At 38.4% G+C, this 24,390-nt stretch overlaps 1 protein-coding gene across 1 annotated transcript in view; it reads right to left on the reverse strand.

Annotated features, from left to right (window-relative positions):
* The window catches only part of LOC129262198 (tetratricopeptide repeat protein 37-like), a 49,635-nt gene that overhangs the window by 2,038 nt on the left and 23,207 nt on the right, over nt 1-24,390 (reverse strand). The window contains exons 24-44 of the mRNA XM_064100124.1: nt 24,196-24,319; nt 23,582-23,660; nt 21,334-21,395; nt 20,736-20,861; nt 19,948-20,022; nt 19,299-19,443; nt 18,723-18,816; nt 18,009-18,086; nt 14,351-14,478; nt 11,885-12,008; nt 10,952-11,126; nt 9,478-9,524; nt 9,192-9,264; nt 8,210-8,260; nt 7,808-7,925; nt 6,893-7,021; nt 6,138-6,238; nt 3,754-3,903; nt 2,408-2,548; nt 1,130-1,263; nt 493-622 (exon numbers count right to left, since the gene is read on the reverse strand). Coding sequence (XP_063956194.1) covers nt 493-622; nt 1,130-1,263; nt 2,408-2,548; nt 3,754-3,903; nt 6,138-6,238; nt 6,893-7,021; nt 7,808-7,925; nt 8,210-8,260; nt 9,192-9,264; nt 9,478-9,524; nt 10,952-11,126; nt 11,885-12,008; nt 14,351-14,478; nt 18,009-18,086; nt 18,723-18,816; nt 19,299-19,443; nt 19,948-20,022; nt 20,736-20,861; nt 21,334-21,395; nt 23,582-23,660; nt 24,196-24,319 — 2,284 coding nt within the window. The remainder of the gene's footprint in view (nt 1-492; nt 623-1,129; nt 1,264-2,407; nt 2,549-3,753; nt 3,904-6,137; nt 6,239-6,892; nt 7,022-7,807; nt 7,926-8,209; nt 8,261-9,191; nt 9,265-9,477; nt 9,525-10,951; nt 11,127-11,884; nt 12,009-14,350; nt 14,479-18,008; nt 18,087-18,722; nt 18,817-19,298; nt 19,444-19,947; nt 20,023-20,735; nt 20,862-21,333; nt 21,396-23,581; nt 23,661-24,195; nt 24,320-24,390) is intronic.

A 24,390-nucleotide genomic window follows, 5' to 3' on the forward strand; every position in this document is an offset into this window, starting at 1 on the left:
AAAAGAAAATAAATCTCCAATTGTCCAATTTAATATTTGACTTTCCTGAAATTCTTTGAATATTTAATAACCTTTTTCGTGCAAACAAAAGTAAATATGTATAGATATGTACTGGTGGGGTGTGCCCAACACTTATAAAGAAAATGACATGATTTTTTTTAAATGACTGAGCCCTGAAAACCAACTAGGTTTTTTTCCCACCTATACACTAGTGGCAAAGGTGTGGTATGATAAAATTTCCACCACTAAAAAAGTCCCTGGTGACAACTAAGATGTATTTGCATATCAAGGTTTGTGATCCTTATAAAGTGTTCTGATATTCATTAAATGTCTTTGGACACTTCATCATCTAAACATCTCTTTCAAATAAGGGTGCAAACACTTTGATACCATTTTATTCTATCGGCAAGGAAACAGCAAAAACAAAGAAAAACGATTAAACAAAAAAAAATAATAAAATAACAAAATACAAAGGCTGAAAATGACAGTTACCTGTGCAGCTTCCTTATCCTTCTTCATCAAAGCCTCTACTAATTGAACTCTTATTACAGAGCGGGTGTAGTCTTCTCCCCCAGGCTCCCCTTCGCTCTCCATGCCATGCTGAAATTCCCTTCTTGATTGCCTACACAGTGATCACAAAAGAAAGAGACTGTAAAATAAGCCTAAGATACTTTACTCTAAGGAAGGAATACATGAAGTCAAAATTCTTAATACGTTTAGCTAATTATGAGTTACAATTATTGGGTATGTTTATATGAAGCAAACAGCAGTTATTGAGCGGTAACTGGTGCTTATGATAAGAGGGAGGTGATGAAATTAAGATAATGATGATGAGGATGATTTTCATTGTAATGATGATGATAATAATCATGATTATGATGTTCATGATAATGATGATAATGTTAAATATATTGATGATGATTCAGAAAATGAGGATGATTTTTCATTGTAATGATGATGATAATGATGTTCACGATAATGATGTTCATGATAATGATGTAATGATGATGTTGATAATGATGACGGTGGTGACTATTATGATGACGATAATGGTTATAATAATGATGACAAAGGGGAAGATGATAATGATGACATTAACTACAAGAGAGAATACACTAATCGTGCTTACCTGTCTTGATTACCTCGATGTTTATAAAGTAATCCCTTCAGTAAGTGACTCATAGCTTCCTTAGGAGCCTGTCTGTTGAGTTCATCAATCATTTGATGACCAAGCTCACCCCATGAACCACTATCATTTCCTGTCTGTAGTAAGATAAACAACAATCAGCACCAATCATTGTTAGAACATCGATTATAGACATATTATGAAGTAAAATAATTCTGATCGAGGAAAAGACAAAGTAAGCACTGGCTGGACAGACTGGAGAAACAGCACCACAGAGACGGGCTATTCCGTACAAAGATTTTTTTTCTGTACTCTGAATTGTTCCAACTAATATTTGTATTGAATTCAATACCTGTGAGTCTGCCCATGTTCAAATATCTTGGGACCCAATAAACCTCTTCAACTTGGGAGAAATTCGAATTATAAGAGGTAAATCCCGCGTTTTGCACAACCTGGATCCCGTAACACAGAGGTTAGTGATTAATCATATGGGCTATTCCACGGTTACCCACGTTACATTTGGAGACACCTTGACTCATACTTGGAGCTGTAACTCCATTATTATTGATAGTATTAACTAAACATCTCTTTATCGCACCATAGTACGCAGTCTGACTATCCTTTGTATAAAAACAAAACTTGGGAAATTTCATTATGCTCCTGGCAAATCTTTGAAATGTGTCGGTTACTCATGTTACATGATTTGGACATGCATAAAATGAAAAGTGGACATAAGTGAAAAGTGTCCTCATACAAGGCTTTTATGAATGTTGATTATATCCATTTCAAAGAGGTATATTAGGGAGACAAATTTGTATATAATTAAAAAATAAAGAACACATGGTTTTCACTAGGGGTGCAGATAAAGTGGTTACTCACGTTACGGTTCAGATGGGCTATACAGTACAAAGACACATTGAGCTCATGTCCACCAACCTATGGAATTGCCCCTATGCTTGATTTTCATGATTAATTGTACAATGCAATCAATTGTAGAAATGTGTTCTATGATGATTGCTACGCTTTGTGTTACGCGCTCCTGATCTGAAAAATTATTTCATCTTTAGCGATTATTTGACTTACAGAAGGTCAACTCGGGCAGAATCAACTGAAGCAATTTATAGAAGCTCTTTTGCAACTTACAAGGGCTATTTTTGATATAATTGGGGACAAACGCTTTTCTCTAATGTGTGATCTGCACGTCATCCTATTGACAGGAATGAAGAAGATAATGGAAAATATGAGAGGGAAGTGAAAAGATTAAATATATAATTATCTCACCTTCAGACCTAAGATAGCAAGGTATGCTAACTGATGTAATATAGTGATCTGCTTTCTACCACTGGTGAGGGATAGACAATGCTTATAGCAGGCTTCTGCTGCAGTCATCATCATGGATTCAGTGTAGATCTTACCTAATGTCTTCATTCCACAAAAGAAAGAGAACAATTTTATATGAAATTTTATCAATTTTATTCAATAGATTTTATTTTTCATTTAAACATCTCATGCTTTAAATTTGAAATAAAATTCATTCCAATTTGCCATGATTTTTCTTCAAATCCTAATTAATCTTTCATGCTGAGATCATAATTAATGGGTGTTTGACCTAAATGCAGTAAATCAAATTAGAAAATCTTATAGATTTGAATTGATTTATTAATTTCTTCAAAATCTTTTCAAATTTACTTGAAATAACAAATAATACATCAAAACATGAAATACTTGCCTGCAATCAACCATATAATTATCTGATTTTTGTATTAAAAGTATCAATTTGAAACTAAACAATAACATGAAATTTTGTGCAAATTTTCTAGTACATCGTGGCAAACTTAATGTGTTTTTTTAAATTCAAAACCTTCATTTCACATTTCATAAAATCATAATAAAGTTAATTTGAGAGTCAGGTGGAGAGATATGTACCTTGAAGTGGTGAATTGATCTACATGTATATTTTTGTTTTGTTGAAAAACGAAGGCCTGAGGTGGAATTGAATCAGTGGTTTGAAACCATGCTTTATGCAGATTTCATCCTCAATTACGCTTAATTTGTATATTTAACAAGCGTCCAATAATGAATGCGCACTATTGATTATTGCCACAAGGAGCTATGATGATGCTCGTTTCTAAGCTTACTGTATTAGCGAGTCCTCTTTTTATGTAAATTAATCAAAACAAATGCTGTAACTTCGTAACAAGCATTAATATCGCGCTGTGATAAAAACACACAATCGTTACTGGACGCTTTCTCAAAGTGGAGCGTTGTGGCCCAGTGGATTAGTCTTCGGACTTTGAAACAGAGGGTCGTGGGTTCGAATCCCAGCCATGGCGTAATTTCCTTCAGCAAGAAATTGATCCACAGTGTGCTGCACTCAACCCAGGTGAGGTAAATGGGTACCGGTAGGAAGTAATTCCTTAAAAAGCTGTGTGCGCTATGAACGCCTAGCTTAGCCGGGTAATATAGGAGCGCCTTGAGCACCTAACAAGGTGGATATGTGCGCAATATAAATACCCTATATTATTATATACGCACTGAATTAAGCGTAATCACACCCCCTAAATCTGCATAAACCATGGTTCAAAAGCACCTGTGTGAATGCAGGCCTAGGGGTTTGTAATCTGTACCTGCCATGCCAGTGGTGACTGAGAAGCCGTGATTGCTTCTCTGAGTGATTTGAGATTAGACTTCTTTCCTGTCGCCATCCAGTCACTCAGGTTATGTAGTAACATAAGGTCATCACTGGTCTCCTTACCATAGTTACACCATTCAAGGAACTGATTGTGATGAAAGACAAGGTAGGGAATTCGGGAGAGGATGAAAATGCTGTAGTTAAAGTCTGAACAATGAAATCGTTAATTTGAAACCATGAACAAAGTGAAACAGAGGGAACATGGTATAACTGAAACATTATTTCAAACCATTTGATATTGAAAAATTAATCTGAAAAAGTAAACAACAGATGTCACAAAATATCGTTCTATAAAAGGAAGAAAATTAATTGGAAAAGTCCTGATACATGTACTGTATGTCGCAACGTCTGAATTAAGTTAAAGTTGAATTAAGAAGGGGGTGAGTTTCCATAAATATAGGTTCTACATACAATATATAGTATATATAAGTTGTTCAAACACATAGCATGTCACAATAATCCTCTGCCTTCTCGATATTTTGCTTTGAAAGTCTATGAAATTAGCCACCTGTCAGAGCCCGAGAGACGAGTGTACAGAAAAGTCACTCGGAGTGTGACGTCACCGGGGGGAATTTAGTATAAGAGGTGCCTGAATGTCATACAGAAATGCTATGCAGAGAGAGAAAGATATTTTACAATTTTTTTTCAAAGCAACTCAAATCAAACAAATAGGACTGATATGTACAAATCTTTACTTTCCCTGTATAAAAAACAGTATGAATAACCACCATGAACTCTTCAATCATGATGTAAGATAGCAAACAGTGAGTTATTGAATGATATTTTCACTATTTCTCATTTATTTTATCACGATGTTCAATCAAGTGAGTAGCTGGAAAGTAATTCCGGCGGCTAGCTCAGCGCGCGCTGAACGCATAATACTAGTACACACAACACCCAGGCATTGAGTGTACTGTTATGGTCTGGTATGTCGACTTAGTTCATGGCCGTGCAGCGATCTCCTGGCGTTTTTTCTTCTTTTCTTTTGTCTTTGACTCCACTTTTATATCCTCTGGATCATTTCCACTCATAGCTCATTCCACAGAACAATCTTGAACCAAACGTATAGTATTCTTTCTCGGCCTTCTGAGTTGTTTTCTATATTTAATTACGCTAGGGGTCACCGTCACACATACAAACGCAATTCGGAAGTGAGTTGAAGACAGAAAGATATATAGTAATTAGTATACATCTCTATGGTTGAAGACAACAAGAACGGTACGGTAGCTCGACAGCTAGCTGCGCCGGAGCGGGCGGCCGGTCGGCACATGCACAAAGCAATTCCGCAACCAACTGTGTTTTTTTGCAAGAGCCGCGTCACACGCGGATAAATATGTGATAATAACACGTCTGCTACGTTATCGACTGGTGAGAAGATCTCGATCAAATTTCATATTATTCACCTTGAAATTATTCCTTTAGGGTCTATGGTATCATTCTGAGGGAATTCACATATTTGGAATAATAGTACGGCCACAAATATTTTAATCATTTCCTCTTTGCAAGTTCTATGGCTCGCAGATACAACTTCAACTGCAGTCATTCCATATGAAGGAGTACGTGCATAGTACACAAAACGGCACTGCCTTGTTTACTACACCGGGACCGAATACCCCCCGGTGACGTCACACTCAAAGAACACCCGTCTCGGTAGGCATTGCAGGAGCGAACTCAGGGAAAATGGGTAGGGATAAATCGTTCAAATTCACTATTTTGAAAAAAGAAAATGGGGGGGGTCGAATCACCTATTAGTGTTTGGGGGGTTGTAAGGTTGATATTAATGTAAATATCTCAATTTTTGGAATCGTCTTCTTAATTCAACTTTAAACAAAAGTATTTAAAAAGTAGGAATTTGCATTAGGGAAATGAAGCTGAATGCCGTCAAACTCAAAGTTTGCAGTTGAAATGTGATGTCCCTGCTCTTGTCAGATCTATAATACACGTACATCTCATATTCATAATTATGTAATGAAATTTACCTGAGCTTCATGAAATAACCTTCAAAAGATTTAAAAAACAATTGAAAGTTGTCAAACTATGCTCAAGACATCAACTAAATGCTTATACCCATAACATAGAAATGGCTGATTCTGAATATCAACCTAGAAAAATTAAGATGATGTAAAAAATTTACTTTACACAATGGAACTGTAAAGATGAATGGAGGTTTGAACTGTCATGGTTTGTCCAGCTGTCTTGAATTATTTCTTACTCGATTTCATACTTTAATGCTCCATAGAATAGTTTCACTAGATTCACTAGTGGTTATCGTCATCATAAACTACATGTACCAAAACCTTTAAATAGCCAATGAATTACCCTCTGTGAGAGATCCTTTGCTTCCTTCCATTGTTGCCTCTGTAACAAGCAGAATACATTGTGAAGAGACACCCACGCAGCTAGCTTAGAATCTGCTTGACCTAAAAACAGATAAATGTGTAATAAATCTCATTAACTCCTTGATGTATGGAGTTTTCATAATCATTCACAGAAATTACCATTCATGGGAGACATGAAATAATTCAAGCTCTCTTTAAAGTGAAGAGTATAAATACATTCTTGACCATTTCTAATTTCTTATTCAGCTTTCTAAACTTACACTACCTAGTTTATCAAGCAACAACATACTATCATTGGTGTTTTAGATATAATTGGATTAAGTGCATTTAATCTTGGGCATAAGTTCACTTTTATCAAGCTAGCTAAATTAATGCTTATTGCCACGGTTTGATACTATAATAATTTATGTCAATATCAATCATTGGGTTCATTTAAATAAACCATGGTCCAAAACCACTGCTAGTTTTGGCCAAAAGAGCCCTTGCATTATTTGACCACTCAATAAACATGCCAAATTAATCACTTATTATACAAAATCTGCACAAACTATTGTTTTACTTCAACGTCTTTGTGAATATGTTTAATACATTCAAAAATTACATTCTCATTATTGAAATATAACAATATTCAGCGGCTGAATCAAATAATTCTTTTCAGATACTTGACAAAAAAACAATACAAAAATTATCAATTACTAATATACAGGGTTCTCTTCTTTTTCCCATTTTACTCACTTGTTTGCAAGAGGAATTTGGCCACTTGAAGATTTACATCTAGTAGATTCCATTCATCTTGGTGGACATGTTGGTATGTTGCCTGAGCAGAACAAGCAGCTCCAAGAAGGGCCCAGTTATTCATATCACCTTAAAAAAAAAAAAAAAATGAAGAGACTGAGAGTCAAAATTTTCTGAACAGGTTATTTTTATTTACTTTGTTCACATTTTATACGTCTAACAGCAAAAGTGTGGTTTATTTTGGGCCGAGGTATAGACTCCATGATATGAAACTTTTGTATTGCCTCCATTTTTGCCTATTTTGACAGATCATTTGAATCAAAGATAATTTCTTTTAACCCTTTGAACCCGATAGGCTGGAATACCATGCAGTGAACTCGCCCGCTAAAACCCAATAGGCAGGAATACTGGCCTGAAGCCATGTGACTTGAAAAACATGGGTTCTAAATGTCAGGTGATCTTTTAAAAATGACGTCATCTTTCTAGTACGTGTAGGAATATTCAGTTGATAATTTCAGTCAAGATTGACATTGATTTTGGTAGGTTTAGGCATAAAATATGGCCAAAATATACTACTCTACTGCAGAAGCTTGTGTGCCATGTGTGGTTATACATGGCGAGTCACGCGCTTACTATGGGGAAGCTATTGATAAATCTCACTTCAGTTGAAACAGTGATTTTGAGCCTAAAATAGACACTATAGGTGATATTTATGTCTGTATAGACTAGGTCTACAAGAAGCTAAACAACGTCAGCCGGGCCGGGCCAGGTACCAGCAGGGGGAAGATGCCGCTTGGGGCTCGAATCATGGGAGTTTGCCAATGTGGTCGATTAGTGCAAATAATTCATGGTATGGTTCACCGACAGCCAAAAATAATTCAGGGTTCAAAGGGTTAAACAATATTCTGAATGTACCTGGCATGGCATGGACAGCCTTCTGTGCTGCAATCAAGCTGGGAGAAAGACGACCTCTGGAAGGACTACCATGGCAACCAGAGCAAAGTTTTGCAGCAGCATTGACTTGAAGAACATTCTACAAGAAGGCAGTATAGACAGTGATTACACACAAATATCTACACAACGAATACAAGAACTATCATATGTTCAATGATTGAAAACAGACAAAAAAAAAAACCAATGGAAATAACTGATTTTATTACATTGTACACTGGCACTTATACAAATTTCTTCCTTTGTTTTGAACAAAAAGATTTTCTTCAGCTAAACTTTTATCAAAGTTAAATGATGGCATGTTGTGTACAGATATTATGAGCTTTTTGTTGAAAATAAACTAATTTGTATATTTTTGCATCTCACCTTGTGGGTAGGTACTAGAAGTCTTGCCTTTTCTGAACAGGTCAATGTAAACTGCAATAAAATAGAAATGGAAGACAGTTACGCTTCATAAAGCTGCTTTTGAAGTTACACATGATTATAATTTTTGGGATGCTCAAGGTCTATTTTAAAGCCTGCTCACACTATGCAATTCGTTGCGATTCGATTTTCAAAGAAATCATTATAATATTGACATAAGCATTCCAACCAGGTCAGAATAGAACTACTGAAATCAAAATTCATTGTAGTTCGAGCCTCAATGTAGGAATAAAAGCAAATCCAATTTCAAATCGTAATGACGTCATCATCAGCTGCGACTTGAAGCCGATTTGGATTTTAATCCGACAACAGGGCTTGCCGCAAAGCAAAATTATGATTTCTTTATTCCTAACATTATGCTGAACTTCAAATAAAGTAATTTTTCTTTTTGAAACTTTCATATTTAATGCAAAATGTGATTTATTAGAAAATAATGTCATATCAGATCACACAGTGTGAGACGGGCTTAACATACATATAAATAAGCATGACTTCATTTTCCATCATTCAATTAGAAAATGTGCCTTATTACAGTGTATATGGGCCCTGATAGCACAAAGTTTGGCAATCAATCATTATATGACATTTGCCATTCAATGTTGTTGAATTCATATTTTGTGTGGAATTTCTCTTGCCTTCGATCACAAAACCTTGACCATAATATTTTTGGTACGTGGTAAAGCTTGAAATCTTGAGAAAAATATCTATTGGAAATTAAAGATCGGATATTCATTATTTAATCTTCACTATTCTTGAATCATGAAAACTGCAAAGGTGAAATAGAAATTAAACAATAAAAAAAAAAACACATGTACAAGTATGTGCCTCATATTCATATAGAGTTTTCTTTTTGGACAAAGGGATGATTAACAAAGAGGCCTCTGTCTGAGATCTGATTCTTTCAACAACAAAAAATGATAAATACCTCCACATTTGTAGCATCAAGCAGTAGCATCAGTTCTGCTGCCAGATTCCATAAATGATTGTCATTGGGATAGCTGAATTAGAAAAAAAAAAACATTATTTTGATGAAAATTAACTATCAAATCATTAAAATACTACAATTATGGTCAATACAGAGTTCAGAAGTCAACAGGATCAGTAATTCATCAGATGAAAGCTTGAATACACTTCACTATACTCTGTATTACTTCAATGTGTGACATAACATCATTCTGACTGCAAAGGTTCATGATAGTTGATGTACTTACTCTTTAACTGCTGTCATGAGGTGCTTAGACATTGCTGGTAAATCACCCTGATATATGAGGAAAACAAAGAGAAATCATGACTAAACATGTAAGACAATTCACCATTTTCAGTTAAACTTCATACATTTTGTGAGCTTAGTGTCTTTTTATATTGGTACCTCAAAAGTCATATGTCTTCATGCTGAAACTGGACATCTGTTTAAATTGTTTAGGTGTAAGAATTTAGTATAATATATTCTGAAAGAATGATTCAGTTATTCACATAGATTCACAAAAACTTGGTGAGGGTATCATTAAATCTAATTTGTAATATCTAAAACCACTGCGGTGGCTTCTGCTATACAAAATAACACTCCTAGAAATTCATCTGTGAGTGAGCTGATACCTGGAAAAAACTGCCATATAATCCAATGGAGAACTAACTTTGATGCATTATTCAAAATATGTAGAAACTATCTTTGTAAAAGAGATTTTATATTTTCTAACTAATTGGCATATGATTAAACAAGTGGAATGCCTCTGGCGGTCTCACCTGCACAATATAGCAGCAGTGCTGACTTTGAAAACTACTATAACTCGCACAAGATGTTCAGTGATACTTGGTTACTCTTATGTCCACGTTTTATGAACTAGACCAATACACTTACAGAGATATGATGGTAATTCAACAAATACCCCCAATTTGGCCAAAGTTCATTGACCCTAAATGACCTTTGACCTTCATCATGTGACCTGACACTTGCACACAGGATGTTCAGTGATACTTGATTACTATTATGTCCAAGTTTCATGAATCAGATCCATAAACTTTCAAAGTTATGATGGTAATTCAACAGATACCCCCAATTCGGCCATGGTTCATTGACCCTAAATGACCTTTGACCTTGGTCATGTGATGTGAAACTCATGCAGAATGTTCAGTGATACTTGATTAACCTTATGTCCAAGTTTCATGAATTAGGTCCATATATTTTCTAAGTTATGATGACATTTCAAAAACTTAACCTTAGGTTAAGATTTTGATGTTGATTCCCCCAACATGGTCTAAGTTCATTGACCCTAAATGACCTTTGACCTTGGTCATGTGACATGAAACTCAGGCAGGATGTTCAGTAATACTTGATTAACCTTATGGCTAAGTTTCATGAACTAGGTCCATATACTTTGTAAGTTATGCTGTCATTTCAAAAACTTAACCTTCGGTTAAGATTTGGTGTTGACGCCGCCGTCGTCGGAAAAGCGGCGCCTATATTCTCACTCTGCTATGCAGGTGAGACAAAAAACTATGTTCAAAATATTCAACCCTTTGAACCTCAGTTTTCTCCAATTTCATTTCAATCCATGAACTACTCTAGCCATAATTAAACAGCAAATGAATAAGAAAAAAAAAATCATCTCATGGAGGTACATGTACCACATATTCCGGGTAGGACTAACATCTTTTTAAACTGCCCATAGGATAATTTCTTATTACCTGCAAGTAGTGAGCTGCAGAGGCCAGGACCGTTGTTTGGTGGACCAAGTCCTGTTGGTTAGGCTGCTTGGCAAGCTCAGCCAGGGCTGCATTGGTGAGGACCATATCCTGGGTCTGTAGTCCTAAGGCACTCAGTGCTACTAACCCTTCAAGACATGGTGATGACAGCTGGGAACTACAAGGAGATCATAATAATAATAATGATTGCATTTAATCTATAGAGTGCAGAAACTATAATAAGTACATGTACATGTATGTATTCTAGTGTGCTATATCAGATCTCCTGATATGCTTTGTTATTCATTCAATAGATATAAGTTTTGACTTAAACTTGCTACGTACTGATGGGTTGATTGGGTTGACAAGTCTACAATTCTATGGTGTAGCTGGGAGCTTGACCAAGAAGTGCCTTACATACAATTAGTTATATACTGAATGTTATTCTCTACGTAGATAGAAAACAGAGTAATGTCATAGGCAGACCTGGAACAAGATACAGAACAGGGACGTGTTACAGGTAAAAAGTAAGCCACATTTAAACAGATCCATGATCTTGTTTAGAAGACAGTTGAAAACTTGGCACAAAATTACAATGTTGAAGATAGCTATTTGATTAGGACCAAATTATCTACCAATATCTACGGTCTCTAAACTTAAACACCGAAGGACCATAGCCCCTAATGATGTGCAGGTACTTTAATATAGTTGACATTGCATATATATGTAGAATATGCAATTTAGGTAAAGAATAAAAAAAATGCCTCTGAGAGCCATGACCTACAAATTGCCATATTTCTTTAACAGATAAAATGATACATGTATTTGAATTTCATTTCACATTGAAGCAAATCCTGTCAAAAATGTAATGTTCAGAAATGTGTAAAAAAATCAAAAGATTGGTGGTGAATAAGATTTCAAAATTGTGAGTTTCACCTTTGAAAGAGCAAGGTTTTAGCAGTGGCAAGATCTCCAGATTGGCAGGACACCATGGCGAGAGCTGTCAGGATCTGAGATCTCTCAACATCAGAAGAAACTAACTGCAATGCTTGCTCGTAAGCTAATTGAGTAAAAAAAATATAGAAATATAAAACATAAACAAAATAATAATAAAAAAATATGAGCTAAATTACAATGGTAAATTACATACATGTATTGAGGCAAATTGTACAGAAGGGAAATCAGGAACAGACAAGTGGAACGCCTCTGGCAGTCTCGCCTGCATTACGTGATTCGATATAGCAACAGTGCTGACTTTGAAAACAGCTATTGAATAATTATTCACAAAAGAAAACATTCATATGATAATAAAATACTATGTTCATTGACCCAAAATGACCATTGACCATGATCATGTGATCTAAGATGTGTGCAAAACAATATATACATTTACTTGATCACCCTTATGTCTATGTTTCATGAAGTAGATCCATAAACTTCTTAAGTTATGATGCCAATTCAACAAATACCCCAAACATGACCAAAGTTCAATGACCCTGACCTTTGACCTTGGTCATGTGACCTGGAAATCGCACAGGATGTTCAGTGATACTATATTACTCTTATGTCTACATGTAAGTTTTATGAACTAGATCCATAAACTTTCAAAGTTACGATGGTAATTCAACAAATACCGCCAACATGGCCAAAGTTCATTGACCCTAAATGACATTTGACCTTGGTCATGTGACCTGAAACCAAGGCAGGATGTTCAGTAATACTTGATTACCCGTATGTCCAAGTTTCATGAACTACATGTAGGTCCATATACTTTCTTAGTTATGATGTCATTAAAAAAAATTAAGCTTAGGTTAAGATTTGATGTTGTCGCCACCTATAGTCTCGCTCTGCTATGCAGGCGAGACAAAAACTGTATCTTTTTTGCATAGTATAGAAACTTGAGATAGTATGGTGATATTAAGTTTATATTATTGTCTTTTTACAAACTTACTCTCATCTTATACACTATACAACAATACACAATGTTTAATGTAAAGATCCGAAATTTGGCCATTTGCATAATAACTTCCTTTTGGTTGAACAAATATTGACAAAAAAAAAATCACGATCAAAACAAGTTTAAGTGGTAATGACACCATTTTGAATTATTTTTCCATAATACTCCATCACACAGGCCCTTTATTTCAGGATAATACTCTTATGAATCACATTACAAATTACTAGTACTGTAAAAGAAAATCAAAATCACGGTATGCAGTAACAAGAGCACATAATACGCCCGTCTGTAACGCGGAAAATTGAGTTATTGGTCAAGCAAGAAAAGTGGAAGGTGGCGACTTCACCTTTGACCTTATGGCCTCGAAATCAATAGAATTGCTAGGATCTATGCTACATGTAGTATCATACACACCCAATTATATGAGCCTAGGTTAGGTTAAACTGAAGTTATCGTGTTTACAAGGACTGCAGAAGGGTAAGATGAAAATATGTCACTGTGGCCTTGACCTTTGACCTTTTGACCTCAAAATCAATAGGCTTCCCGGCATTCATGCTAGTATCATACATACCAAATAAATATGAGACTAGGTTAAGTTAAATTAAAGTTATCACGTTTACAAGGACTGCAGAAGGGTAAGATGAAAACATGTCACTGTGACCTTGACCTTTGACCTTTTGACCTCAAAATCAATTGGCTTCCTGGGATCTATGCTAGTATTATACACAGCAAATTATATGAGCCTAAGTTAAGTTAAACTGAAGTTAACGCGTTTACAAGGACTGCAGAATAAGATGAAAATATGTCACTCTGACCTTGACCTTTGGACCTCAAAATCAAAAGGCTTCCTGGGACCCATGCTAGTATCATACACACCAAATTATATGAGCCTAGGTTAAGTTAAACTGAAGTTATCGTATTTACAAGGACTGCAGAAGGGTAAGATGAAAATATGTCACTGTGACCTTGACCTTTGACATTTTGACCTCAAAATGAATAGGCTTCCTAGGATCTATGCTAGTATCGTATACACCAAATTATATGAGCCTAGGTTAAGTTGAACTGAAGTTATCGCATTTACAAGGACCGCAGAAGGGTAAGATGAAAATATGTCACTGTGACCTTGACCTTTGACCTTTTGACCTCAAAATCAATAGGCTCCTGGGATCCATGCTAGTATCATACACACCAAATTATATGAGCCAAGGTTAAGTCAAACTGAAGTTATCGCGTTTACAAGGAAAAGTTAACGGACAGATGGACAACGAGCGTGATACCATAATACGTCCCGTCCTAGGACGGGCGTATAAAAAAGAGTTCTATGTTACACATTCAAAGATTCATTGCCACAAGGACATAAAATGCTTGAGTCAGACTAAGTAGTTAATTGCAACTACTAAAAAGCAAGAAAGAAGCTAATGATAGTGAGAAAATCTGCTAATTACCCATGTAGGCTTCCTGCCATTCCTTGTTCCGATAGAGGGCCAGAGCAAGCTGAAGGATGTCTTGAATATCAACCAGAGGACTGATAGAACGTAAGGTATCTCTGGCTTCCTCTGCTTTACCAATGGAGCTGGAGTAAAGATGGAAGGATAGAATCATTTTTAACCATAAAACAAAACATTTAGGATAAAACTGCTTACTAACATACTATATTTTAGGCATAGTGACTGATTTCTCAGATTTGGGAATAAGTGGGGAGATTCAACTTTTTAAAATGAGTGAATAATCTATCATCTTTATGTATGCCTTTTATACAAAACCTGAGAGATTGAAAGAGCTTGTTGGAAATAGCCACAATTAATGTACTGTATGCAAAATGCATGCTATATATTGTAATTCTTTTATTACTAACAAGTGAAATGTATACCTTGTAACTAGGTTCTCCGGTGGGTGGTTCATAAAGCTTTTCATGTATTGTAGGGATTGACCTTTGAAAGGTCTGGAGGCCTATTGTCAATCCCACCACTATCTGATATTGTTGTATTTATAATGTACCCCTTTGTATATCAATGTATTTTGGTGTTTGAATGTATTTCTGAATGTTTTTATACTATTGTACTTGTATTTTTATCAGATTGTGGAAGATAAATTAATTGATACTGAACAGAAATAAAGATACGCATGACTTTATGTCAGACTAGAACACAATCTTAGGTGCTAATTCAGCTACATAGGGATATGACATTTAGCACAAGAAAAGGTCACCAGTTCTGCATAAAGTCATTTGTATCCTATGAACAGCTTTATGAAATACTCAACAGGAAAGAAACATCCATAAATACATGGATACATCGTACGGGGGGCTAGTGGACTGGAGGTGGGCTGTGTCTCCCTCAAAAGCCGCTGCCCACCTCGGAGGGGATGAGCGAGTGGCTGGCCTCGACATACGGGGCCCTGGCCGTCTGCTGTTGGGCTGTGTCTTTCTCAAAAGCCCCTGCCCACCTCGGAGGGGATGAGCGAGTGGCTGGCCTCGACATACGGGGCCCTGGCCGTCTGCTATTGGGCTGTGTCTTTCTCAAAAGCCCCTGCCCACCTCGGAGGGGATGAGCGAGTGGCTGGCCTCGACCTACGGGGGCCTGGCCGACCGCTGTTGGGCTGGCCGTCGCTCAACAGCCCCTGCCGACATCTGAAGTGAAGAGCGAGTGCCTGGCCTCGACCTACGGGGGCCTATCGGACTGGAAGTGGGCTGTGTGCCGCTCAACAGCCCCTGCCCACCTCGGAGTTGACGAGCGAGTGCCCGGCCTCGACATACGGGGGGGCTGGCCGTCTGCTGTTTGGCTGTGTGCCGCCCAGGAGCCCCCTTGCCGACGTCTGAAGTGAAGAGCGGGTGCCTGGTCTCGACCTACGGGGGCCTGGCCCTCTGGTGTTTGGCTGGCTGTCGCTCAAATGCCCCTGAAAAGGTCAAGGAGGTAGAGCGGGTGCCTGGCCTCTACCTACGTCTGGCTGTCGGACTGGAGGTGGGCAGGCTGCCGCTCAGGAGTCCCTGCCCACCTCTGAGTTCGAGTGCGGGTGCCTGCCTTCGACATACGGGGCCCTGGCCGTCTGCTGTTGGGCTGTGTCTTTCTCAAAAGCCCCTGCCCACCTCGGAGGGGATGAGCGAGTGGCTGGCCTCGACATACGGGGCCCTGGCCCTCTGCTGTTGGGAGGTGTCTCCCTCAAAAGCCCCTGCCCACCTCGGAGTTCGAGTGCGGGTGCCTGCCTTCGACGTACGGGGGGCTAGTGGACTGGAGGTGGCCTGTGTCCCGCTATAGAGCCGCTGCCGACGTCGGAGAGGAAGAGCGGGTGCCTAACCTCCAAGTACGGGGGGCTGCCGGACTGGAGGAGGGCAGGCTCTCGCTCAGGAGCCCCTGCCAACCTCGGAGTGGAAAAGCGAGTGACTGGCTTCGACGTACGGGGGGCTAGTGGACTGGAGGTGGCCTGTGTCCCGCTATAGAGCCGCTGCCGACGTCGGAGAGGAAGAGCGGGTGCCTAACCTCCAAGTACGGTGGGCTGCCGGACTGGAGGAGGGCAGGCTCTCGCTCAGGAGCCCCTGCCAACCTCGGAGTGGAAGAGCGAGTGACTGGCTTCGACGTACGGGGGGCTAGTGGACTGGAGGTGGCCTGTGTCCCGCTATAGAGCCGCTGCCGACGTCGGAGAGGAAGAGCGGGTGCCTAACCTCCAAGTACGGGGGGCTGCCGGACTGGAGGAGGGCAGGCTCTCGCTCAGGAGCCCCTGCCAACCTCGGAGTGGAAGAGCGAGTGACTGGCTTCGACGTACGGGGGGCTAGTGGACTGGAGGTGGCCTGTGTCCCGCTATAGAGCCGCTGCCGACGTCGGAGAGGAAGAGCGGGTGCCTAACCTCCAAGTACGGTGGGCTGCCGGACTGGAGGAGGGCAGGCTCTCGCTCAGGAGCCCCTGCCCACCTCGGAGTGTAAGGGCGAGTGACTGGCTTCGACGTACGGGGGGCTAGTGGACTGGAGGTGGCCTGTGTCCCGCTATAGAGCCGCTGCCGACGTCGGAGAGGAAGAGCGGGTGCCTAACCTCCAAGTACGGGGGGCTGCCGGACTGGAGGAGGGCAGGCTCTCGCTCAGGAGCCCCTGCCAACCTCGGAGTGGAAGAGCGAGTGACTGGCTTCGACGTACGGGGGGCTAGTGGACTGGAGGTGGCCTCCAGTCCACTGGCTGTCTGGAGTTGGCCAGGGTGTCGATGCCGAGTCGGAGAGGTAGAGCGAGTGCCTGGCCTCGACCTACGGGGGCCTGGCTGACTGGTGTTGGGCTGTGTGTCGCTCAAGAGCCCCTGCCGACGTCTGAAGTGAAGAGCGGGTGCCCGGCCTCGACATACGGGGGGCTGGCCATCTGCTGTTTGGCTGTGTGCCGCTCAGGAGCCCCCTGTCGACGTCTGAAGTGAAGAGCGGGTGCCTGGTCTCGACCTACGGGGGCCTGGCCCTTTGGTGTTTGGCTGGCTGTCGCTCGAGAGCCCCTGCCAACCTCGGGGTTGATGAGGGGGTTGATGAGCGGGTGCCTGGCGTCGACCTGAGGGGGGCCTGTCGGCCTCCTTGTGGGCTGTGTCTCCCTCAAAAGCCGATGCCCACCTCGGAGAGGATGACCGAGTGGCTGGCCTCGACATACGGGGCCCTGGCCGACTGCTGTTGGGCTGTGTCTCGCTCAAAAGCCCCTGCCCACCTTTGACTTCGGGTGCGGGTGCCTGCCTTCGACGTACGGGGCCCTGGCCGTCTGCTGTTGGGCTGGTGTCTCCCTCAAAAGCCCCTGCCCACCTCGGAGAGGTTTTGCGGGTGACTGGCCTCGACGTACGGGGGGCTGTCGGCCCGGCAGGTGGCTGGCCTCTCGCTCGAAGCCCCAGCCTTCCTCCGAGGGCAAGTCCGGCACCCTGGAAACATCCATAAAACATCCATAAATTTGCATCACTTAGTAAAAAGGCCTATGAGTCACAAACATACACAGATTTGAGGAAAAAAATTCAAAAGTGCAGACAATCCATATTCTAACTTATATAGACATATCAATGCAGCATGTAACTTCTTTACAAGGTGTGTGTCAACTTGCTTATCTGTCTGTCTTTCTATTTAGGCACTGAAACGAAAGAATGATTGATTTCCACTTACTTCAAAGCTCTACCATGATTAGACAAGGCGATGTTGATCTGCTTCGCATCTCCCTGAGTCTTTACCACCTCTCGTGCTCTGGGAAAACAGTGTAAAGAATTATCTTGGCAGTTAGCAAGTATGGACATGCATAACAATGATGAGAAATTTTTGAAATAATTATTGTTAAGTTCTTGCCCCCTTCCTTTTGAAAGGAACCTAAATTGGGATCTGCAAGTGGAGCAGCTCATCCGACGTGCTTCGAAACGTCTGTATATCTTGTGCAAGCTGAAACGGAATGGAGTTCCAGCAAGTGAAGTATTAAGTTTGATAGTTTGTACTTGATTATAAGGTGGAAGACAATTTTGTATTTATGCCCTAATTTTTATGATTGTAAATAGCGCCATGCCTGACGGATGTGTCCGCTTCAAAAGAATCCACCATTATTATTATAAGCCAATCTTTGCTACTTATATCTTACATCTATGTTTCATTTAAAGAGAAGCTATTATCTTATGCTCAACTTTTCAATGGTTTTTCCCTTCATATTTAACCATTCTTTTCGTTATTACCACTATATCACTTCTATGGAATTTTTAAGTTGTATTTTAATCATCAGTGTTTGTCCTACCTCATCAAATGTTATATCATACTACATTTTGTGAGACGTTCACAAATAAACCAAACTGAAGTTGACTTTGAGTGGAGAATATTTCTACATTTATTAAGACTCACTGTTTATAGGACACTTCTGCAGCTCGATGTAGACCTTGTCTTTCTTGTAATATTCCATGTAAAGTGTGAGCTTCTCCACTAATTTGGAGACGATCTGTGATAAAGTTGATGATTAAAAAGGAGGGAAGGAGAAAAGAGGGAGAAAGGGCTTTATAAGTTAATAAGGTGAAAGTTCATAATAATAAATGCAAGATAAAAATAGATTTAGAAAGGAAGATGTGTAAGAATTATTTACAACAGGCAAGTCAATCTTGGAACCTTCTTTACCATTACACAAATATTTACTAATCTTGTTTTTTTCTTCTACCCTTATATCATAAATCTTTATGAACCACCAGCTAATCTTGTTTTTGCTGAACCATTTATGATCATAATATGTATAGTTATTACCATGTAATGGATCTAATCGAGCTGCCAGTTTTAAATCCAAACTGAATTGTATCTCACTGTCTCTCTGTTTCTTTTTTTTTCATTTTATCTCTTTCTAAATTAGTTGCTGTTTGTCAATTCAGCATCTTCACTTCAGTGTCATACCCAAACCCCAACTTATAGATCATTCACTGTACGTGTGCACACCTGCAACTTTGCCTATTGCTGCTTCAGCAGCAGGAATGGCAGCCATCTGAATCACATTGTATCTGTACACCTCAGAATCCTTGTTGAGTGACGGGTCTAGGAGTGCACTGCACACCAAATCAGCATAGCCAAGGCCGCTTTCAATCTATCAAAGAATGAAACAAGACAAGCAAACATGCTCAGAAGGATGTAGGTCAAGGTCAACATCAAGGTCGTATATTACCAGGCTTGCCTTGGTCTGTGTCACGTGTGTGAAGTTTGCCGATCCGACTTTAGTAGAGCTGGACTTCGGGCAAAAAATTTAATTTTTCATTTTCCAGGGCTTCTTTTCACAATCTACGGCCTAAGCTGCCTAAATCTGCAATGGGGGTCTTTTTTTTTTTTTTTGCAGGGCTCTTTTGAGCATTTTGGGGCAAGGGGCAAAATTGCCCCAAGCCCCCATATAACTTTTTTCCCCTGCCAGACTAGACTATATATAAACACTTAGGTACACATTACAGCACACATTAAAGTTAAATGTAAAAATGAATAAGTCATAATTAGAAAGGTTCCTTTCTCAAAGCATTTGTAAACTACCATTATTTTTAAGTACCATGAAAAAAAAAAAAAAAATTATTTTCATTAGGTATCTTAGCATTGTAGATCTTACATGTGTAGTTAACTCTGTGGTATGTCTGTAGAGGTCCATGGCTTCTTGGCTCCCTACCGTCTCAGCCAGTATACTCTGAATGATAGAGATTCAGGATAAATGTTTTTAGAAACTACATGTAAACCCAAAACAGAACAAATCAGTATTTACATGACATACTTCATTATCTTAATGTACAAATACAATAATACAAGCAACAACCAGAAATGGGCTTAAGCGATACTTGAGGACACAGAACAAAAATACTCTGTTAATTGTTGTATGGTGGATCTGAAATTCACTAAGAAATTTATCCATACTGTGCTGCCTTCAACCCAGGTGATACGGATAGATACCTGGCAGGATTAAAGGTATTGTTTAACTTTGTGAGCAGCCAATTTAAAATATTCTCAAACCAATATGAAACATGTGTACAAGTGCATGTATTAGAACTAATAAACCCTGAAAACAACCATTATTGAGAATGAAAAGCTAAAACTACAAGGCAAACCCCGATTTTGTAAATAGGCGTCTTATAGATGCCTAAATAGTACACATAAGTGTATGGGATGAAATTAAGATGGTGTTTTCGGTCACTTTATATTTCAATTTTTGAAGCACTAAATAATTATTTTCGAACGCAATTTTTTCTGGGCTTCATTTTTGTAACATATCACAGACACAGGTGACAAGTGTGACCTTCTAGCTCAGATTTTTTAAAGTCAAACCGATGTTAACCAATCACTTTTATTCCTTGAATGCATTAAGTGCCAGAATTATTTTTTTGACAAAACACAAATGATTTCTACCTGTCCAATCCAGCATTGCACATAGTTTGGTTCCAAAGACTGGGCAACAGCGAAGGCTTCATTAGCAAGCTTTAGGTTCCCATGGGAAAGGTATAGGGTTCCTAGGTTGGTCCATGCTACAACATTCTGTAGGGAAAATAAACACAATTAACATTAAATTCTGTTGCATTTTATTGACTCACATTCCAGAAATGTTCACCTCACAAAGACAACCATTTGTTGGCGAAGTGGTTCATTGACAGGAATTTGCCGATTCTATCATTGGTCAGGTCATACTTCAGAACTTTTGATAAAAGAAGATCCTTTGTCCTTTTGTAAATGGACTTAAATTCATGTTAGTGTTATTATAATAGTTATAATTATATAAACAGTGAGCAAAAAACAAAATATTAATGAGGGCTGAAGCATAGCAACGAGCATATCAACTAGTGCAAATACAGGATCCATTGCCAAAAGTGCACATTTATTACGGGACCTTCAACGTGTCTGTGTTAAATCAAGTATATTGTTACAAGAAACTTTCATAACTGTGGCATACTATTAAATACATTAATTCTTAAACACTATAAATACAGATTATAAGATATAAAATGTCTACCTTTGATTCTAATTGAATTGATTTGATGAAGGCATGTTGTGCAAGTTTTGGGTCATCAACATCTGTAAATAAGAAGGCATAATACAGTACGTTTCATACTAAAAACATCAATACTTCATGTAATTACTCCCATCCATATGTTTTACTCGCATTCAAAAATTAGCAAAAGTATTAAAAATAAAGAAGTTAATTGGTTTAAACTATTTGTTTATCCAGTAAGTGCTAAAGCTTTGCAAAGGTTATTTGATGATGAATCCATAAATTTGCTTGAGAACTGACCTGAAATTTTATTATTTTTACATATGAACCCATGTCATTTTAACCAATGAATAAAATATGCTTTGTACAATTTGCATGGAAAGATGAAAATGTCAAATTAATTCCATACTTTAGGTCACATTACCAATTAATAATTTTTGTGTGACAAGCATATCATCAAATTCCTTTAGCAAATGTACTAAGATTCATGTTAGTGTTATTATAATGCCAAGATCTTAGAAACTCTTGCAGCCTCCCAGTTACAAACTTACACATGTATCTTCAAGAAAATAGTTTGTATGCAAAATTTCAGTCAGGTTATCGTCAGTTCTATGGTGTCGAAACTGCTCTGCTTAGAGTCACAAATGATATGCATTGGTGTCTTTGGACAAAGGTGAGGAAGTTATCCTTATATTGTTAGATTTTTCAGCTGCTTTCGACACCATAAGACATGACATTCTTTTAAATCGCTTAGAACACACATTTGGAATCTCTGACCTTGCTTTGAAGTGGTTCCAATCATATCTTCTTGACCGTAGTTACCGTGTGGTTATTGGGAATGAACGATCATCCACCCACCCTTTCAATCAAAGCGTTCCGCAAGGATCAGTATTAGGACCGACCTTGTTTAAACTTTATATTTCTCCATTGGAATCCATAATTGATAGATATCCTATCCAAAATATGTTTTATGCGGATGATATACAACTCTATGTTTCTTTCATGAGATCAAGTAATTCTGACCCTACCACTGAAATTTTGCATTGTATACAAGCAATCAAACAATGGTCTAAAAAGAATAGTCTTAAACTGAACAGTAGTAAAACAGAATTCCTTCAAATTATATCACGTTTTCGAGAAACAACCCCAATACAGAGTTTAGATCTTGATGAAACATCAATTACTAGTAGCAAATCATGTAGAAACCTAGGGGCAATCTTTGACACACGGATGACATTTGAGAACTTTATATCACATAAATCTCGCACTGCATCATACGCTCTTTGTCGATTAGGAAAAACTAAAAATTATTTGGATAAACCTACAACTGAAAAACTAATACATGCATCTGTTCTCTGTCATATTGATTTCTGTAACAGCCTAATTTTCGCTTTACCACAGCGACAAATAAAGAAACTACAGACTATCCAAAACTCTGCTGCAAGATTGGTTACTCAAACTCGAAAATATGAATCAATCGCCCCTGTACTACGAAACTTACATTGGCTTCCTGTTCATTCTCGTATTTCTTTCAAATTATTAGTTTTTGCATATGAATGCATCCATGAGATAGCTCCACCATATTTAACCGAACTATTAACTTTACATCAGACTACTCGTACTTTAAGATCAAGCACAAAGCGGCTGTTTGCTATTCCTCTCATTGTTACCAAAACATATGGTGAGCACTCATTTGCACATGCCACTTCCGTCTTATGGAATGCACTTCCTAATTATATGAGAAATATACATGATTTAGATAGGTTTAAGACTTCCCTAAAAAAGTATCTGTTTAACTTGTAATGAATTCAGTGCCCAACACTCTTTACTTACTTTCTAATTTCTTTCCTTAATTTTATCCAAGTGCATAGGGACATGCGTTGCTAAGTGTTATGCGCTATAAAAGAACTGAATATTATTATTATTATCAAATTGTCCATTTACACACAAAAAATGTTTAGCTTTGGAGATAGAGATTCAAAAAGTATACATGAGTGAGATGAGTACATCTAGTAAGAAATTATTTCCACAAATATTTGCACTGATCAATGAGACTATGTTTGGTTATCAATTTATAATGGTCCATTTAAATAGGTCAATAAGCAATGTGTGAATATACTGACCTATCATCAGTAGCAAAGAAATGGAAATTTAACTCATTATTTAGATGACCACTACAATGTATGTATCGTGTCCTGCTGATAGGCCTACAATTGTATTCAAGATCTCACACTTGTACACATTGAGTGAGACTGTGATATGCACTAACCTTTTGATGCTGCAACAACACCCAACGCAGTCCAGTGTATGTGATTAGATTCATCTAGCTTGATGGCTTTGCGGATAAACTGTACACCAGTATAAAAAAAAAGAACAAATGACATGTTGGTTCAAAGTAAGATATTATCAAGATACGTTTTCAAAGATATGAGAAAAATTGACTTTCTGCTTTACTAATACTGAGAACCTGGTGGTTTTAGCAGGTCAAATGGTGGTCTTATCAATAACTCACCAGAACTAAACATAACAAAACACTAAAATCAACACATGGAAGAAAATATATAAGATAGATCAAATTACGTGGTAATTTTTTAACTAAAGCATTGAATACCCATACCTTTCTTTAATCTAATACGGAAATGTCTGCTTTTCTATTCCATGTCAATTTGATGAGATTTCATTTAGGAATATGGTTGACTCTAAGATGTGTTGCATATGATTCTGTTTTAATTCTTTAATTCCCTACATGTTGCGTAGGCCTTAAACCTTTGGTTAAGAAGCCTGGTATAAACCTTTGAGTTAATACATTTATGTGATCCTATAGAATATAGACTTGTGCTGAAAATTTTGGGGAAATGTGAGAATTTGATGATCAAAACAAACCTGCAATGCTTTATTTGCCATTTTCACATCCTGAGTGTACTGGTACTGATGATAGAAGTTGATGCCTAAATCATGCCACAAGCTAGCACACTCCTTCTGACGCTCCACAGCCCGACCATAACACCTGTTTGATAGATAAAATATCAAGTGAATAATCTTTGAAATATAGATCTAATATATACGACTGGCAGTTGA

Source organism: Lytechinus pictus, chromosome 5, assembly GCF_037042905.1.
Source record: "Lytechinus pictus isolate F3 Inbred chromosome 5, Lp3.0, whole genome shotgun sequence".
In the NCBI taxonomy this organism is placed as follows: domain Eukaryota; kingdom Metazoa; phylum Echinodermata; class Echinoidea; order Temnopleuroida; family Toxopneustidae; genus Lytechinus; species Lytechinus pictus.